This window comes from Vigna unguiculata, chromosome 4, assembly GCF_037176805.1.
Source record: "Vigna unguiculata cultivar grain cowpea cultivar isolate G323 ecotype 2 chromosome 4, ASM3717680v1, whole genome shotgun sequence".
Classification (NCBI taxonomy): domain Eukaryota; kingdom Viridiplantae; phylum Streptophyta; class Magnoliopsida; order Fabales; family Fabaceae; genus Vigna; species Vigna unguiculata.
Genome location: NC_140795.1, coordinates 9,382,513 through 9,403,282, shown reverse-complemented (window position 1 = coordinate 9,403,282; position 20,770 = coordinate 9,382,513). Strand labels below are relative to the sequence as shown.

Here is a 20,770-nt window from a genome sequence, read left to right as displayed (position 1 = left end):
TTCTAAAACTGTTAATAAGATATTAGATATGAGATCTCTTATTGCAATGAAGAACAATTAATAAATTATTTTTATTTCCTATATATATATATATATTAATAATAATAAAGTTTTTTATTTTTAAAAAGAAGTGGAAGGCTGCAATTTGATATAAGTTCAATAAAGTTTTTTATGTAAAATATAGAGTTGTGAAAATAAGTTAAATGCATGTTATTAAGATATAAAAGTAATTATGATCTAAATTGAGTTCAATTAGTTTTAGTTAAACTTTTAGTGACATAAATAAGTCTAGTCGAGCTCAATCGATAGACTTATCAACCTATTTTATATAATAACACAATCGGATGTATTATAATTTATATTTTTTTTATGTCAAATTACAACACTTAACATTGAAATTCAATAATACAATTTAAATGTTTATAGGATCCCTTTATTGACAACACCAATGAATGCCAAAGTATTGAGCCAAAATGAAAGCAACATCGATAATTAAATATATTATCATTCATATAGTAATGACTCGTAAGAAACAGACATGTGATAAAGTATGATAGTATTGTAACTTCATTATATTTTTCTTTTAACATATAGAAATCATCGACTTATTGGTATTTTAATACATAATGATAGCAGTAATGATAACAATAGTGAAAGCAGCAGTGTTTGATGTTGATGTTGAGTGATCCTTCTTATTCACCCTCTGCTGTGAATCCACCACAAGAGATTAGTTAAAGAGTTTCCACCATCAAAACCTGTAAGGTTTCTTATCTTGTGCAATGCACTTTCATGGTCATAAATCCCTTCAAGGGCATACACAAATCCCTTCCATCCTTCACCAACACCATCCCTATTCAAAGCTGGTAAAGTCCACTCCACAAGCTGTTTAACAAACTCAGCATTGGAGAAAATGGCTTCAGAAATAGGCACCAATGGTAAGAGCTGAATACCAAGCCTACACTCTTTCCACTCTGCAGGAGCAAACCATAGTCCAGTGTCTCTCTTGTTAGACCACAGAACTCCCATGATCCTGTTCTCTTCTGTGAACTCTTCCTCATATAAAGTCCCTTTCTCTTCCACATGCCACCACATTTTAGTCCCCAGAATCTCCAATGCTGTTAGTGTTGATCCAAGGGAAACAAGATGAGCATCACCATATGCCAGACCCATCAAAGCAGCAGAGTAATATGCACACACAGCCTCACTTGTGCTCTCTTGGTTCCTTCCATCTGTGAACTCAGTTAACCCCCCAGCCCAAGAGTGAAGCACATAAGGGTCAAAACACCTCAAACGTGTGTAATTGGAGTTACTTTTTGTGTCCAAGTTCATGAAGTCTTGCACAAGGGAATAGGCTTCAGCCTTGTACTTTCTACCCCAGCCTTCATCAAACTTAGTGACCACTGCAATTCCATAAAGAAAATACCCCAAATGGTAGTGATGATCATTGTAAATACCAAATCCAAAATCACCACCTCCATCATTGGACCCTTGTTGTGTAATAATGCCACCCCATTTCTTATCATGTAGAAATCCATTCCCTTTCAAAGTTCCCTCCAACCATGGCTCAATGGTTTCCTTCAAAAACCTTATAACCATTGGAATCACATCTGGATAGCACAGCTCCTCAGCAATCAGGGCCAACCTTGCAGCCCTTGCAACCAACTTCCCATAAAAATAGGACCTGGTTTCTGTTATTGATGAAGAGTTTAAGCCATCAACATCATTAGAAAGGGCTGAAACAATTTCATCATGGGATTCTTCTTTCACTCCATTGGTTGATTGCCATGTTACAAACACGGGATCTGTTTTCAACACCCATGAATTCCCAACAACACCAACAACATCCCCATCAATGCTTCCATACTTGAAATCTTCAAGAACAGTGACATCATTGTCTGCATTAGACAGAAGCTGAAGATGGAGAGGGTGAGCCAAGAGAAGCAAATCCCCTGATCCTTTCTTCTCCCACTTATACTCCACACAAAAGGGTTCTCTGAATTTAGCTTCACCTGACACGGGGTAACAAGAACTGAATTTGTCAAGAACCGCCTCGTGTTTTGAATCAGAATCAGGCAGCAAGGCTATCCGGACTATGCCAGAAAATGCATGAGAAGTGATTTCAGAAAGAGTGTGGCTCAAAGTGATGGGGGAGGAAGCATAAAGGATCCATGTTTGACCATTGTTGAACTGAAAGGTGTGCTTGGTGTGAGTATTGTTTGAAGAGAATGAGAGAATGGAATGGATGGTGGTGATGGAAAGAGGGGTTGGTTGGGTGACAGAAACAGTCAAAAAGGGGCTTCCCCTAACAAGTAGGAAGCTAAGATTGGAAGAAGGGATATCCAAAGTGACACTGAGATCACTGTAGGAGGAGATAACGTGTTTGCCACTTGAACCTTGCTTGGATGAGATGGTTAGATCAGCATTGAAGACTTGGTATATGACAGCAGAACTCACTTGGCGAGAAGGATATGAGAGAGAGAGGGAAGAGTTGGAGGATTTGATGAGGTAAGGGTGAATGTATTCAGGTTGGTCACCATTTTTTAGGACAAAGTTTTGGAAAAAAGAGTTCGTGGGGAGTGGTTTTGAGAGAAGGGTTGAGGAGAAGAATTCAGAGGGATCAGGAAGAACAGTGGATTGTGCCTCTGGGAAGATGAAATGAGTTTTGTTTTGCTTAGCCATTGCTGGTTCTGAAGATGGTGGAACTGGTGTTTGGTTGTGTTGTGGTGATGGTGAAGGCTTGAATGGTGTGATGTATATATGGGTTTTGGAGAGCATGAGGTGAATGTACTTGTTGGGTTCCTTAGAGTTGGTGTGTTTTCATTATTGGCGGCTACTCTATCAACAAGCTGGTTAATTATTAAAGTGTTATGAGTAGGAAAGTGGGATTTGGATTTTGGATTTTTGGGATACTTTGTGGATAGTTGACCATAGTTTATTGATTTCGTGAACTGGCTTTTGGTGCAAGTTGAGGTGCAAGGTTTATCTTGGTGTGTTGATGATGATGTTAGAGAGGATCAATGATTCTAAATTTGAGATGAACGGTGGAAGGGTGTGAGTAAAGAGTATTTAATGATTGATTCAAAGGAAGTGAAACTTGGGAAGAAAGGTGAGTGAGTGTGACTATGTCAAGAAGAAAAACAGAAGTTTCTCAATGGGAACATACCAAATTCAGATGCAAAAGTAAAAAATTCAGTACCTCACATAAATGCAGATATATGTGCACACAGTTGGAAAATTTGAACTAGAAAGACACAAATTAAGGTTCATTACACATGAATCATATTGCTGTGGAAATTTAGCTGGCAACCCAAAATAAATTATTCTTGGAAAAGTCTTATCATCTTTATTTAATTGAATTTAATTGGATCCCATCCAATCTATTTTTTTTTATTGAATATCGGTCTAACATAATATAATCGGTTTGAGTAATTTGAAAAATAATTATTTATTAAAGAAAATATTTCAAATAGATATTTATTTAAGGATAATGATACAGTGATATAAAGAATTTGAGTACTTTTCTTACTATAATTGATAATATTCAATTTCATCCGAAAAAATAAATGTTAAGTAATAAAAATAAAAAATAAATTATCTTAAAAAAATAATAATAATAAAATGGATTAAAATTGTTTTTTAATTTATATTTTTAAAAGTTAAGTAAAATAAAAATTTTACACTTTAAATTAAAAAAATTAAAAAACTATTAATTAATTATTTTAAATTTTATTAATTAAATTCAAAAATTAAAATTAAAAGCAAAATAAAATATATAAAAATAGTTTTAAGCATGGTAAAATTCTTCTGAGGGTTTTAACTTCCTTATGGTTTGATGGTTTCAATTTCCTCTCAACCATCATTCACAACTGTTAGACAGTTTTTTACTAATATTTATTGGATAAAAAGAAATTTTTAGAAGTTCTATTTTTTTTTTTCACTAATGTGTTACACTCGTGCAATCACTATCGTCTTCTTCCTTACATCTCCTTCCATCACCAAACTCCACAGGCTCATCCATCTTCAGATTTTATCAATCTTCATCTTCCTAATTTCTAAAAACAACATAATCCCCAATTCAGAACAGGAGTATACAAACACTCTGAGAAAATAATACCCACCCGAGAAGCACACAAGCACCGGACATCAAAGTCCATTACACCAACGTTTTCCCAATCTGAATCAGAGAACTGTCAAAGGAAAAGGCAGTAAAAAATATAGAAATATATTGAAGTTGAAGGTAAGCTTTTTGTGTTATCACTAGTTTTTATACCGTGCAACGCACGGGCATTTTAAAATGTATTTTTTTTATTACAAATATAAAATTTAAATAAATGATTAAATAAAAACACTAAAACACTAAAATGATTAAATAAAATCACCCAACCACTCCCAAGTAAGTCTCCTTTGCGTCCGTGACTAATCGGATCCATAGACTAGGATCTCCTGCTACTCCTCACGACATAGTCCATCATACTCTACATGAGTCTTAATGGACTATTGGAGCGTCAGGATGCCAACCAAATCTGAGTCCTTAAGTGCTTACACGTACACTACAGACCTCTCCTAGAATTTCCCTTAAAATCCTAGTTCCACCACTCCTTCACATTTCCATTTCTCAAGCTTTCATTATACCATTTCATGCGTACATTACCAATCAGAGTTATCCACCATACCATAAGCAAACATCACATTATCTCATCAAAAATCAAGCTTTTGAACATTTATAACAGTGAAAGAATGTAAACTCTGCAGGGAAAGTCGCTTAAGCTAAAGAATCTCGCCTAGGCTAGAGAGTAGTCTCGCTTAGGCGAACTACTCTCGCTTAGGCGAGACCCCATACAGTGGGCAACTCAAGATTTTGGGCGAGTTCTCGCTCAGGCTAAACTGGTCCGCTTAGACGAGATGATGTCTCGCTAAGGCGACCCCAGCTCGCCTAGGTAACTCTCTGATACTTTTGCTCAGGCGAGAGCTACTCGCCTAGGCGAGAGTATCAGGATTTCACACTGTTTTCCACATGCAGAGCCACGAAAAAAATAATGTAAAAATCCAATTCCAACCATCAAGCAACTTTCAAACAACAATTGAAACAAGGATCATACCATTCAAGCACCCAATGATACTAAACACTCGAATTTTAATTGAAGATTAGCTTCCCTTACCTTTTTGCTAAGAACTTGGCTTTGGTGGAGACAACTAGTTGTAAGGGGGCAGGAACCTCAATTTGACCTAGAGAATTTATCACCAAGACGTAGAGAATGGGGGAATTTTGCAGTCAGACTCAGAATTCAGAGATTAAACGTAAATTACAAGCTAGAATTGAGCCAGAACAAAACAAGATCATACCTAGGAGGCAAGGAGTGAAGAGAGGATGCAATAGAGGGTTCTGTTGGACTGTTGCTTCCAAAATCTGATCACAGAGCAAGGAACTGGTGAGGAATTGGTTAAGAAAACAACATTTTGAAAGTGCTTAGAGTAAAGGGAGAGTGAAGGTGGCTGGCTCCTTTGGGTCAGTAACACAGAGAGAGCAAGGTGAGAAGTTTTATAAAAGGAGGGGTCTCACATTGATAATTGATGCTCACATAATTGGAAGATGTGTGTTTGCAATGCATTATGACACCAAAACCCAAAATACTAATTGTTTTGTTCAAATAAGAAGATGAAAATTTAATTGTTAGAAGAAAAAAATTGACTTTGATGAGTGAGAAGATAAGTGTTGGAAAAAGAAGGTGAAAAGTTGGTGAAGGTAGTCTTGGAAAACGAAAAACTTTGTAGTAACGCTGAATTATTTTGTTTGGGAATATGGAAAGTAGATCTTTACTATTGAAGAAGATAGTTGAAATTATGCAAGAATTATTTTTATGGCTTTTTTGAAGATGCAAAGTAGATTTCTATTACTTGGCTAGAAGGAAAATTGGATAACATCATTGAAACTTGATTTTTTATTTTGAAAGTTGGCAACATCAACTAAACTTTTACTAACATCATTATCACATATAGTATTTTGGATCTTACACGAAATAAGGAAGAAGAAATATTGAAAGACAACAATACAATGAAAATGGCACATTATGTATTTGTGGATTTGTGAAAGATAAAAAAACAAATGCTAAGATGATAGATTTACCAAAAATAATAAATTTTATTATTTTAGGGATGTCCCTCCAATACAAATATTTTGTAGAAAGAAAATTTGTATTGTTCATTGCATTCTAGTGCTAAGACAAAGATGTTTTACAATGTGAAAACTTTTTCATTGGCATTTTGACAACAAACTTTATGATTTGAGAATTTCAAAATGGGCATTTGGTCCTACAAAACTGTTGGTCTTCATAATAAATAATAATAATAATGCATTATAAATACGCAAAATTTTCTTGTTTATTGTGGATCTGCCCGTTGATATGCTTCAATGCATTAAAACCATAAAAAATGAATTGCTTCTAGTGACAATTAATATTGTGTGAATTAATGGTTGGTGAGAATAAAATTAAAGTCCCAATTATTAATTAATTTTCATTATATTACTTTCATTAACAATGTTTGAGCATTAATCATTAAGCAAAGTATTTTCAAACACATATTTCAAACACATATTTCAAATACAAATTCAATTAATAATTTTAATAAAAAAATAAAAATAAAATTGCCTAAATAAAAATAAATAAAAGATTAAAATGTCACCAAATAATACAAAATGCTAATTTAAAAATCCTAAAAACAAACTTTTTTATTTTATTAAACTATCAAAAACTAAGTTTTGAATTTTGCCAAAATCAATTAAAGAAATAAATCTAATACTATATACAATTGGGAACTAACAAAAGGAAACTTTTTCAATTGAATAATATATCTGATCTACTTCACAATTCAAATTTTTATCTACAAAAGGTAAAATAGTTGATATGTCACTCTCTCAGCGTTTTCAAGTATTAAAAAAAATTGGAAAACAAATGAAAATTTGAAGTTTAAATTAAAATTTCTTTCTCTCTCTTCATCAGTCTTCTCAACTTCCTCCGTCTCAATTCTTTCTCTCTCTTGCTCATTCTCTCTGCGACCGCCTTCTTTCTTCTTTCTCTCTCTTTCTCATTCTCTTTGGCAGCGCCTTCTTTCTTCTTTCTCTCTCTTTCTCTGTCTCTGTTTCTCCGCATCGATCATGTTTTCATCTTTTTTTCATCGATTTCTTTTTCTCTCTTAAAAAAAAAGACTATGGAGATGGTTTCTGAGTTGTGTGTTGATCATCTTTTTCTGTTCATCATTATCATATTTTTTTCTTTACAGACTTCAACTGACGCTTACAAAGACATGCATCTGAGATTTGTCGTTGATCTATCCATTTTTGTTGTGGATGTCTATTTTTTTTTTGGTTTGTCAAGCTAACTGGTATTTTTCTTTATGTTTTTTCCAAAGATTTGATGGTTTCTTTTGTTGATCTTATTTTTCAGGTATATAAATGGTTGAAATGAAGAGTACAACCACAAACATCTTTTTTAACCAGCAAAAAACCGATTCTGGAGATGCTTTTTCTATTTTTCTTACATTTCATCTGTTCATCTTCTTCTGTTCATCATGTTTGTTTTGTTTACAGGCTTTAACTGACGCTTAAAAAGACATGCATCTGAGATTTCCCGTTCATCTGTCCATTTTTGTTGTGGATATCTTTTTTTTTTTTGGTTTCTCAAGCTAACTGATATTTTTCTTTATTTTTTTTACCAAGATCTAATGGTTTCTTTGCTTTATCTTATTTTTCAGTGTGTAAATGCTTGAAATGAAGACTACAACCACAATACTTTTTTTTAAGCAGCTAAAAAACGAGTCTGGAGTTGCTTTTTATATTTTTCTTACATTTCAAGCGTTCATCTTCTTTTGTTCATCATCTTTGTTTTGTTTACAGGCTTCAACTGACGCTTAAAAAGTCATGAATCTGAGATTTGTCGTTCATCTGTCCATTTTTGTTGTGGATCTCTTTATTTTTTGGTTTCTTAACCTAACTGGGATTTTTCTTTATGTTTTTTACAAAGATCTAATGGTTTCTTTGCTTGATCTTATTTTTCAGTGTTTAAATGCTTCAAATGAAGAGTACAACCACAATCCTTTTTTTTAAGCAGCAAAAAATCGACTCTAGCGATGCTATTTCTATTTTTCTTACATTTCATATGTTCATCTTCTTCTGTTCATCATCTTTCTTTTGTTTACAGTCTTCAACTGATGACTACAAACACATTTATGTTATATTTTCCTATGATTTTTTTTTTTTGTCGAAACCTTTTTTTTTTGGGTTTCTCAACCGAACTGGTATGGTTCTTTATGTTTTTTACTGAGATCTAATGGTTTCTTGGCTTCATCTTATGTTTCAGGTTTTTAAATGCTTTAAATGAAGAGTACAACCAGACATCTTTTTTAACCACCAAAATATCGAGTCTGGCGATTCTTTATCTATTTTTCTGAGCTTTCTGCAGTTTATCTTCTTCTGTTCTTCTTATGTTCTTCTTTTCTCGATATCTTTTTTTTTTTTGCTTTCTCAAGCCAACAGGTATGTTTCTTTCTTTTTTGTTCTCAGTTGTATTTGATTTTTGGCTTCATCTTAAGTTTGAGTTTTTTTAATTCTTCAAATGAAGATTAAAACACAAACATCTTTTTTAAACCGCAAAATACCGATTCTTGATATGCTTTATATTTTTTTCTGACCTTTTTTATTTTCATCTTCTTATGTTCATCATTTTTCTTTTGTTTAAAGGTTTGATCGCCAGACTACCAACACATGCATGTGAGCTTTGTTCATGTCGTAATTTGTTATTATTTTTTATTTTTTTCGACTACTTCTTTAAATTTTTAACAACTCTGTGTATTCTCTTCTGATTGTCACTTTCCATTTTTTCACCACATTTCTAATATTTTGAGATATTTTAAATTTGTAAATGTCACTTTCCATGATTATTTATGAATTGCATTTTAGATATTTTGGGATTACTGGTCGGAGTGGGGACTGAAAGAGAATTGCAAGTTGATGGAAAGACAACAAAATTAAATGTCATAGCAATAGAAGCTGATGGGTATTGTATATCTATACTATATTAAATTCCTTTTATATTTCTTTTCAAATAACTACATGACATTATATTGCACTTTAATCTTTAGGTTCCGAATAGAGTGTACTTTGTTTGGTATTTATGTGGATGAACTGAATGTATTTCTTTCAAGTGGAGAAGTACAAAATGCTGCTATAAGTATAGAATTTGCGAAAGTCAAAACTTTTCAAGGTAAAATTTTGTTATTACTTTTACAAAGTACTTTGTACTACTTATTCCATGTTAGTCTCACATACACTATATTTTTAAATATAGATAAGGTTCAAGTTCAAAATTGTAAGTTCTGCACCCGTATTAAGTACAATGTTAACTTCAAGGAAGCATCTGAACTTAAATCAAGGTAATATTGAAATTGTTCTTCAGTTTATTCGAACTTTATAATCCATTTTTCTAACAATATTTTCGTTACTTTGTAATGCAAATTATCCTTGATTTCGTCAACTTGATATTTCAGATATACATACATTCAATAATAGATTTAATCTTTATGAGTACAACTATATTTTCTTTTGCACAGAATGTTTGAGAACAATGAATCTCCCTCTCAAGGATTAACGCAACTTTCTCAGACTTCCAAAAATACTGTCGAAGAGGACTTTTTAACACTTACACCTAGAACCAACATTCAAGGTCTAAAAGATTGTAAAGAGGTTAGAATATATTTTTGTATTATTGTGCAATTTTTCTTATTCACAATAATCCCTTGATTAATGTTTGTTATATTTAAATGTCACCACTTTCATATTTTTTGGAACAATTAAGCATATATTGGTTGACGATGACTGGTGGTATACTGCTTGTGTGTGCAACAAAGCTATTTATCCAGATTCCAAGATGTTCTTTTGTGAGAAGTGTAACAAGCATGTTATAAAAGTCTTTCCAAGGTTAACGATTTGTATTTTAATATTAATGTCAATTTAAAACAACATTGTAATTACAACTTTGGTTCATTAATTTTATTTATCAATTTTCAGATATAGGATTAAGATCCGAGTTATTGACTCTTCCAATTCAACCACATTTGTCCTCTTTGATAGGGATGCAACTACCCTTTTCAAAAAAACTTGTGCTGATATGTTAGACGCCCATGATAAGGTATACTCTTCAATATATCCACTTATATATTTAATTACACAATGTTTAATTATTTTCTTTTTGTAGATGAATTCTTCTGGAAATTTGCCTAAGCAGTTTGATGAGTTAGTTGATAGAAGTCTGCTTTTTAAAGTGGAAAGTAGGAACGATCAGAATTTCAAACTTGAGCAGTCTTTCAGAGTGAAGAAAATATGTATTGATGATGATATAATTGAGAAATTCAATGATTCTTCGTTGAAATCTGTGGTAAGATGTAATTTACGATCAAATTTGTTACATTATAATCTCTTTATAATGCAGTTATCTTTTTCTTTTTTATAATCTCATTATTTCTACCTATTTGAAGGATGTTTATGCTGGGAATGGTGAGTTTAGCAGGGGAAAAATGCGTATAGTGAATGAGTCCACCGTTAATATTTCAGAGGTATACAAATTATATAAATGTTTTTTACATGAATTATTTTTTTAATACTTTTAATAATGTTATCAATTTTGAATGTGGTTTTTCTTTTAATAAATTTACTTTTAATACTGTAGGATTTATTAGTCCGATTTACCAAAGAAACAATTGAGTGTGGATCCCAATCACCTGAACTAATCCAAGATAATCCAACCAACGATGATGCTAACAGTTCACATAAGAGAGAATCTGGAAAGAAGACTGCATCACTTGAATCCATCGAAGAAGACAATCTTTCATTGAAGCTTTTAAAAAGAAATATTAAGAAGGAAAAATTAGTGATTTGAGATCCACTTTTAGTTATTCTATTTGAAGACAATTTTTTTTATGCCTTTCATTTTGGGAATGTAATATGTCTACGCATAGTTTTGTCTTTAAATTCATCTGAACTACAACTTCTATGTTAAATTTCATCTGAACTACAACTTCTATGTTCAATTTCATGATAACAATATTATGCGCTTTTGAGTTACATTATTTAGATTTTAAATTATTTCATACGCTGGTGCACAAGATATTGTTGACATTTTCCAATTTTTGTCAACAAATATGACCTCCAGCTACATCAAAACTTACTAAAATTGATTTCATTTTGTAGCATGATGTAATGAAAGTCGTAAATAACATATCTTTTGTGAAAAAGTTTTTTTCTTTAAACTTGTGTGACTCATAAATAAGATATATTTATTTTTTCTCATAACATAATTTATAAATGTCTATTTTTCATAATATTTAGTTTTCATAAATAAGATAAATATGGCAAAGGAATTATCTGTTGACAGATTTTAAGTTGTCACAACAGAATTGGATGCCATATACAATTTTGATTGAATATTTTTTTTGACTTATCTTCTGTTAATTACTAACTTATTAAACTTTGTACGATATAATTGACATTTTTTTATACAATAAGTACGAATGAAATATTATATTTTTATGTATAATATTATATATTACAGAAGTTCATTTTTGGAAATTTGTTATTGGTATATATTACATATATTATATTATTATATTGTGTAGCATAATAGAATAATTTAATATATCTTTAATAACGTTATATCTTTTTAATGTTTTATTCTATTATTATCGTCTTCCCGTTTTCCAATGCAGTAATAATTACATTACTGTTGAAGAATCTATTTGTAATCGTCCCGTCTTTTCATGTGTCATTTGTCTTCTATAAATAAATATTCATCTACATTCTACCATGAAGATTAAACTTCAAGATCAGTTCAATCATATTCTACATTCTTCCAACTTTTACTCTACTATCTCTCTCAAAGTCGAAGCAAATGGAAAACAACTTCAATGAAGATGACGTTATTAATAGAATGAGTCGGTACCAGTTCTCTATTATTCACCTTCAGGATGAGGTAAGTTCATTGTCAAATTTTTCAGACATATTTTCTTTTACAAGATTTCTTCTACTCTTTCTATTTCTGTGACGGATTTCTTCTTCTCTTTTACAATATCCTGATTTTAACCTTAACTAATCCATTTTTTTCTTAAAAAAATTCTGTCTTTCGAGGATGTTGGTTTTGTGGATCGTGCATTCGCCATTCTTTATGATGACAATCTTGAGCGTCAATGGACTTTAAGAGATGAAGAAGGCAATAGACATGTGGTTACTTATAACAAGAATTTACAAAAACCAATGCTAATTGGAGGATGGACTGAATTAAGGCACATATATGAACTTCACGATTTTCACACTATTTATTTTGGATATGTGGGTGATTCTTGCTTCCACATCACTATTTTTCCCAGTAAATGCAAACCTTTGTCTATTGCACGCTTTCTTAAAAGAATTAAGGCAGATCAACCCCTTTTCAATGGACCGAAGTTGCATTTCTTCATATTTCTGAATCCAAATCAATGCAATGCTAGCCATCTGGTGAGATTAATTTCATGTTTTTTACTAAATGGATGTTTCTATCATATTTTGATTTATGTTTCGAAATTATTTTTTAAATTTAATCCATATACTAATTTCATTAATACTTTATGTATGTTTTAGGATTTGCTAGCTGATTTTGGCAATTATCTTCGTCAAGGAAGATTTAAATACATTTTTCTTTATGGACCGCGTAAAACAGTGAAGTGCAAACTACTGTTGAGAAATCATCCTAAGAAGTCTAGCAAAATTGGAAGTGGCTGGAAGGAATTTTGTACTACTCATGGATTTCATCAAACTATTGACTTGGTGTTTGAAGTGGACCACATGAAAAGCAATCAGAATGTCAAAGTGCTAACATATTGTAATTTTTAATTTACAGTTAGTATAAATAGTTTTGTTTTTATTTCTGCCACTTATGTAGTTTTCAACCTAGAAGTTCTTTTATTTTCAGCAATGCATATGTATAGTTCTACCTTCTTATCAATGAAATCTCTTTGAAGCTTCTCTAAATTCCTCTGAAACATGAAAAGTCATACATGTTATGGTATGATATTCATAAATAAAATTATTTTGTTCTATAATTCAAATGAAATATATATGATGCAATTGAAAGATATATAGTTGGACGAATAATGAAAAGTTATTTGTTCTATAATCATATGTATGGATGTATGTTGCTTTAGTATGTGCATACACTCACTGTATGTTATCATTTTGACACATAATGAGGTTAAGATTGCAGATACTTCCTATGAAAAAGTCATCTTTGTTTTACTATATATAGTACTGCATAAAAAAGACGTCTGATTGTACCTACATAAAAAGGAAATGTTTTGTTAGTTGCAAGAACAAATCAACTCTGAAATAAGCGCTATATATATGAATGATTCTGATATATTAACACTCAGCACTGCATGCTCTTTCTATTTTTAATGTTTGTCTTCTGAAACAACTGTTTCCTATTATAATTACATATATTTCTGTTTCCGCAATTGTGATTAGAGGTACAAGCTACACAAAAAAGTTTAACAAAGACATTCACCAATATAGTAATAAAATAGTAAACACTTTTTCATCCATTGAGTCAACTTACCTTTATTTTTGCTTCTTCCATTGTAACCTTTGAAACTATTCCATAACATTTCTGTACTGTAATGGAGCATAACGATTGTAAAAATGCAAGGCTCAGAAGGAAACTGGTGCTACAACAAAGGTTCAATGCAAGAAGTCATCAACATTCATGTAAGTCATTAACATCTTACATAAACCATTTATGTTTTCTAATTCTTCATCAATAATTTATTTAAAAAGGATGCATTTGTATGTTTCTATGTTTTTTTATGTTGCATATGACAAAGAAGAGAATGCAAGAAAGAAAACTAAATTTGCTAACCATTCTTCTCAAAGTAAATAAATCTCAGGATTTCTTTTTATATATATATTTGTAACTGTATGTTTTGGATTGTAACTGTATGTTTTGGATTGTAACTTCACAACACAGATGCATACTCAAACATCTTTGTTGTTTTAATCACAGATAAACCAACTGTATCTCAAAGATCATTTCAGAAAAATATAGACAGGAATCCATTACAACAGTTGGATATTAGTAAGTTTTTTTGTTTCTAACCTATATCTTTACAGATTGTTGTTAAATGAATCAATGAAGTCTTTTTGTTTATTTCTTTATTAACAATGCTTCTACAATAATCCTTTTTCAGATGTTGACAACAACAACAACAACCTTCACAATATGAATTCAATATTTCACAGACAAATTGGTCAGTTCTGAAGTTCTTCCAATACTTAATTTTAACATTGTTTATGAATAATATTAATTCCGTAGCACTTTAAACTAACATTCGTTTCAATGCAGTAACTGTCAACAAATACTCAAGTTTTCAAGTACTTTAGTTGAACAACAAATGATTTCACAATCTGCAACTTCTACTTTAACTTACCATAGTCCTTTCGGTATATTTCTACATTATTCTTAATTTCTTATATACCTGTTTAAATGACAATTTTAAATTTTATATCAATGTTTTTGAATGACTCCAACTTTTAACAATAACAGTCAGAGAAATTATGGACAAAATAATTACAATTCCAGTGCAGGTAAGTACATTTGGATTCATACTCACAATGCCAATGCATGTAGGACAATTGTTTTCTGTTGTTTTTCATAGGTGGGAGATCAGAGGTTGTAAATGAGTCACATTTTGTTTCTAAGAATAAAGTTGTCAAATATCCTTTTCAAGTCATACAATCACTTCAAAACAGATTCAATCTTGATGATGAAACAACAAGACAACATAATTATTCAGACACAACAAATGATGATTCAGCAACGATAAGAGATGATGGTAATTCTGATATTAAACTTATTGATGTTAATATAAATTCCTTTGAAATCATTAATTAGTTTTCATCTTACTAATATTGAAGAACATACTACAAGTACTACAACTACAAACGAATTGTATTGCAAAGGAGAGTTACAAGGTACATAATGTCCAACACAATTGTATATAACTGCAGATTAAAATATACGCATTTTCATGGTAATGTTTTGTAATGATGTTCAGAACTGCTCAATATTGGAGAACCTTGCTTGGAATGCCATTACTGTAAAGCTCAACTTTGGTATGAAGAAAGAGCAGAAAAATGTAACACCTCAAAGGGAGTTGAATTCTCATTGTGTTGTCAAAAGGGAAAAGTCCAAATTCCACTATTAAAAAGACCACCTAATCTTCTTGAAGGTTTGTTAAATGGTCAAGATCAGAGAAGCAAATCATTTCTACAAAACATAAGAGTATACAATAGCATGTTTTCATTTACTTCAATTGGTGGTAAGATTGATAATTCAATGAACAATGGTTCTGCTCCACCACAATTTATTCTGAATGGACAGAACTATCACCGTATTGGCAGTTTATTGCCAAAGCATGGATCAAAGCCAAAGTTTGCACAACTGTACATATATGATACCGAAAATGAAATGACTAACAGAGTTAAGCATTTCAGGTCAGTGAATATATTAAATAATTTCATTATATGAAATATTTAAATACATGTGTTGACATGTATTCTCTTTATTATTTTTTAGTTCAAACACCAAGGAATCTGTTATAGATGAATCATTGGTTGCTGATTTGATTCAAATGATTGACAATCACAATGTTCTTGCGAAATCTTTTAGAAGAGTAAGAGATTTGTCACTGGAACATATGGAATCAGATTTCACACTAAGACTATTTAGAGGCAGAAACAAAGACCCTAGAGTCTACAATACACCTTCATGTGATGAAATAGCTACACTTATAGTTGGTGATTTTGGCAATATAGATGTAGGCAGATATATAGTGGTCAAAAAATGTTCTGGTGAATTAACCAGACTACACGAAACTCACACAGCTTTCATTCCACTGCAATATCCTCTCATGTTTCCATATGGAGAAGATGGTTATCAAGAGGATATCCCAATAAGAGAATCTCATTCAAAAACAAAATCCAGGGTAAGAGTTAGAATTTCTTTGCGAGAATTTATTGCCTTTAGAATACAACAAAGAGTTGTAGAAGCAGGAAATATTGTGAATGCATGCAGATTGTTCCAACAGTTTCTGGTCGATTGCTATACAATGGTTGAAGCTCAAAGGTTGTCATTCATCAGAGCGAATCAGAAGTTAATTCGCGGTTATTTTTCTTAATGGATTACAAGAAGCTGTTAATAGAGGAGAGACAGATCCTTCTTTAATTGGAAGATGTATTGTCTTGCCTGCTTCTTTCACTGGTGGTACCAGATACATGTTCAACAATTGTCAAGATGCTATGGCAATTTGTAAAAAATTTGGATATCCGGATTTGTTCATTACTATAACATGCAATGTTAATTGGAGTGAAATAAAAGAATTTGTCTTACCAAAAGGCTTATCAGCTTCGGATAGACCTGATATTGTATGTAGAGTGTTCAAGATGAAGCTGGATGAAATGATGACAGATTTTAAGAAAAAGGACTTCTTTGGAAAAAGCACTGCAGGTATGTTATATATGAAGTAATGTACATTATATAAATTTATATTAAATTAGATTCTGAAAAGTATATTTATTTTTTATTTATATATGCAGGAATGTACACAGTAGAATTCCAAAAAAGAGGTTTACCTCATGCACATATACTTTTATGGTTGGATGGAGAAAGCAAGTTGAAGAATTCAACTGATATTGATAAAGTAATATCAGCTGAATTGCCAAATGCTGATTTGTACCCCAAATTGGAAAAAGTTGTCTCAAGTTACATGATTCATGGACCATGCGGACCTGCAAGACATAATTCACCTTGCATGAAGGAAGGAAGATGTTCTAAATTTTATCCCAAAAAATTCACATCTTCGACTTCAATTAATGAAGAAGGATATCCATGCTATGGAAGACTTGATAATGGTAGATTTGTTGAGAAGAATGGAATTAAGCTGGATAATAGAAGTGTTGTTCCTTACAATCCACCACTTCTAATGAGGTATCAAGCACACGTCAATACAGAGTATTGCAACAAGACCAATTCAATAAAATATTTGTTCAAATATGTGAACAAAGGTCCCGACAGAGCTACTCTTAAAATAAGCAACAACTCTGTGCAGTCTGAAAAATCAACCATTATTGATGAGATCAAAAGGTATTACGATTGTAGGTATCTATCACCATGTGAAGCTGCTTGGAGAATATTTGCTTTTGACATCCACCACAGATGGCCTCCTGTTCAGAGATTGACCTTTCATCTTCCTAGCCAATAATCAACTTTGTTTAAAGATGATGATGATATTAATGTGGTCTTCAACAGATACGAAAATGCTAACACAATGTTTCTAGCTTGGTTTGAGGCTAATAAAGTTTATGAGGAAGGAAAACAATTGACTTATTCAGAATTTCTAAGCAAATTTGTGTGGTTTGCCAAAGAAAAAGAATGGAAACCAAGGAAGAAAGGCTACAACATTGGTAGACTTACTTATATTCCTCCTGGTTCTGGAGAACTTTATTATTTGAGGATATTACTGACCATTCAAAAAGGTTGTATTGATTATGAAAGCATTAAGACAATTGATGGAAAGTATTATGAAACATACCAAGAAGCTTGCTATGTTTTGGGATTGTTGGCTGACGACAAAGAATATATTGATGCAATCAAAGAAGCAAGTGAATTTGCTTTTGGGTATCAACTTAGAAGATTATTTGTTACTTTGTTGTCCATGAATACAATTTCTAAACCAGATATAGTTTGGAATTCTACTTGGAGTATCTTATGTGATGGAATTTTGTACCAAAAAAGGAAGGAGATGAACTTACCAGGTATTTCATTTTTTTTTTTAATTTGCTATACATATATATTTTAATTGTATAATTTACTTATTGCAGGTCTTCAAATTCAGACTGCTGAATTACAAAAACTATGTCTGCTGGACATAGAGGAAATGTTAATGTCAAATGGTAGAAGTTTGAAAGATTATCCTTCATTACCTCAACTTGATCTTTCAGATGTACATACATTCAATAATAGATTTATTGTTGATGAGCTCCAATATAATAAAGAAGACATGGCGAAAGAACATGACAGTTTGTTTAAAGCACTGAATGATGAACAAATTCATGTATATCAGGATATCATGACAGCAGTTCTTTCAAAGAAGGGAGGATTCTTTTTCTTATATGGCTATGGTGGTACAGGTAAGACTTTTATGTGGAAGACATTGTCGGCTGGTCTAAGAAGCAAGGGCATGATTGTTTTCAACGTAGCATCAAGTGGAATTGCATCTTTATTACTTCCTGGTGGAAAAATAGCACACTCTACCTTTTGCATCCCACTGTTAATTAATGATGAATCAACTTGCAACATAGCACAAGGTAGTCTCAGGGCAAAACTTCTTATGGCAACCAGTTTGATTATCTGGGATGAAGCACCAATGATGAATAGAATGTGCTTTGAGGCATTTGATAGAACACTAAGAGATATGCGAAATGTTGATGATGCCAATAAAGACAAACCATTTGGTGGCAAAGCAGTTGTCTTGGGAGGTGACTTTAGACAAATTCTACCAGTTATCAAAAAAGGATCTAGGTTTGATATCATAAAATCATCAATCAACTATTCAGAGTTATGGAATTGTTGTAAAGTGTTAAAGTTATCCAAGAACATGAGATTAAGTACTACATCAAATACTGAAACAGCCAATCATATTCAAGAATTTGTTGATTGGATATTGAACATTGGAGACGGGAAAATGGATCTAAAAGAAAATGGTGAGTGCATGGTTGAAATTCCAGAACAGATCTTGATTACAAACACAGATTTACCTTTATTGGCATTGGTTGAATTTGTCTATCCTCAATTTGTGGTTAACATGTTGAATCCTAATTATTTTGATGATGGAGCAATTTTGTGCTCAACAAATGATTCTGTAGAGCAAGTAAATGATTTCATGTTGTCTTTAATTGGTGGTGAAGAGGTGACTTATTTAAGTTCAGATACACCTTGCCAATCTGATGAACAAGATGAAGTGCAATCTGAATGTTTTACATCTGAATTTTTAAATGATATCAAATGTTCAGAGATACCAAATCATAAACTGAAGTTGAAAACAGGTGTTCCAATTATGCTCTTGAGAAACATTGATCAAGCGAAAGGTCTATGTAATGGCACAAGATTGCAAGTCAACCATTTAGGCAAGAATGTAATATGTGCAACTGTAATTGCTGGAAAAAACATTGGTGACAAGATTTTTATACCAAGAATGGATTTAGTGCCATCTGATTCAAGTTTACCTTTCAAATTTCAAAGAAGACAGTTTCCGATATCTTTATGCTTTGCAATGACGATTAATAAAAGTCAAGGACAAACACTTTCTAGAGTCGGCATTTATCTTCCACAACTTGTATTCACACATGGCCAACTATATGTTGCTATTTCTAGAGTCAAAACCAAAAGAGGATTGAAAATACTTATATTGGATGAAGATGGAAAGGTAACAAACACAACTAAAAACGTTGTGTACAAAGAAATTTTTGAAACTCTTTGAAAAGAAATCAATTATAGGTATGTCATTTCTACTTTTTTTTTAATTCAAAATTGTTATAAATATATATCAATTGATTTATGTTGTTTTCTGCTATGTAGGAAAATCATGGTATACAAAAAGTTGAACAAAGAAGTCATTGTGTACAAAAGGAAATTTTGTACAAAACAAATTTATCAACTTCAATACCAAAGGATACATTCTAGGTATGTAATTTTTTTATTTTTTTATTCTTATATTAACAAAGTAGTTTATTAGTCATATTTTTGTTGTTTGTGGTTGACAATAATATTCAATGAAATCAAATATTAACTTCACATACCACTTTAATTACATTCTAAATTGATCTATTCTATTGATACACTTCAACATCTTTTTAAAACATTAGATTCTCATCATATAGATTATTAAATTTCCAAAACCCATTGTTATTACCACAATTATTAAATATAAGAAAAAACTCGTGTGTTGCACGGGTAGAAGGACTAGTATCACTATATAAGTCCAACAAATTTGAAGCTCAATATTTATATTTAAATAATTATATAATAAAGATTAACTGATTATATAATAAAATAAATCTTCAATCACCAATGACATTGATAAGTATAAATATATGTTTATTTGTTAATCTTAAAATGTTTGCTATCAGTACTATTGGTTATTGTTATTAATCGCTACTATTATTATTATGATTATTAGTATACAAAAAATATTATTGAAAAAAATAAGTATGTCTTTTTGGTATTGAAAAAATATTTATTTTACGCTATTTATAGTGATAATTTCTAATCTCAAATATTCTGTAGGATTCTAAAAGATTGAACATTATTTCGGATATATATCTCTATTGCATATATTATTACTTTGCATATATCATTATTGCATCAAAAAAAAAGTATTTACATATAATTGAATTAAATTAAGTTAAATTGAATAATGTAATATATTATTATAAATTATTATTAAATAGTAAATAACAAATGTCAAATATTAATAATTATATTTCTTATATTAAAATTAAAATAGCAAAATACAACTCATAAAATAATAATCCTAAATAATAAAAAAATTGGTGTGAGAAGACACCACGAGAAAGCATTGAATGTTTTGGAAATGATTAATTGTTGCATGCTGCGGCTAGAAGGTGTGCCATAAGAAA

At 31.3% G+C, this 20,770-nt stretch overlaps 2 protein-coding genes and 1 pseudogene across 2 annotated transcripts; 2 read left to right on the top strand and 1 right to left on the bottom strand.

Moving 5' to 3' along the window:
• Positions 1-544: 544 nt before the first annotated feature.
• Positions 545-2,768, bottom strand: LOC114180277 (glucan endo-1,3-beta-D-glucosidase-like). Its single transcript, XM_085671826.1, has one exon. It carries the CDS (start codon positions 2,677-2,679, stop codon positions 697-699), a length of 1,983 nt encoding a protein of 660 aa, XP_085527952.1. The 5' UTR covers positions 2,680-2,768; the 3' UTR covers positions 545-696.
• Positions 2,769-5,255: 2,487 nt separating this feature from the next.
• Positions 5,256-10,928, top strand: LOC114165824 (uncharacterized). Its single transcript, XM_085671857.1, has 10 exons — positions 5,256-5,385; positions 8,954-9,050; positions 9,136-9,257; positions 9,342-9,426; positions 9,604-9,736; positions 9,849-9,970; positions 10,061-10,181; positions 10,248-10,427; positions 10,528-10,605; positions 10,719-10,928. The coding sequence occupies exons 1-10, from the start codon at positions 5,256-5,258 to the stop codon at positions 10,926-10,928; spliced, it is 1,278 nt and encodes a 425-aa protein (XP_085527983.1).
• Positions 10,929-15,122: 4,194 nt separating this feature from the next.
• Positions 15,123-19,611, top strand: LOC114170275 (uncharacterized; annotated as a pseudogene).
• The last annotated feature ends 1,159 nt before the right edge of the window (positions 19,612-20,770 follow it).

Excerpts from the sequence above, each read along its gene's own strand:
- LOC114180277 (XM_085671826.1), bottom strand. The coding sequence starts at position 2,679 with ATGGCTAAGCAAAACAAAACTCATTTCATCTTCCCAGAGGCACAATCC.
- LOC114165824 (XM_085671857.1), top strand. The coding sequence starts at position 5,256 with ATGGGGGAATTTTGCAGTCAGACTCAGAATTCAGAGATTAAACGTAAA. Across the intron at positions 9,258-9,341 it reads GAAAGTCAAAACTTTTCAAG|ATAAGGTTCAAGTTCAAAAT; the intron begins GTAAAATTTTGT and ends TTTTAAATATAG. Across the intron at positions 10,606-10,718 it reads CCACCGTTAATATTTCAGAG|GATTTATTAGTCCGATTTAC; the intron begins GTATACAAATTA and ends TTAATACTGTAG.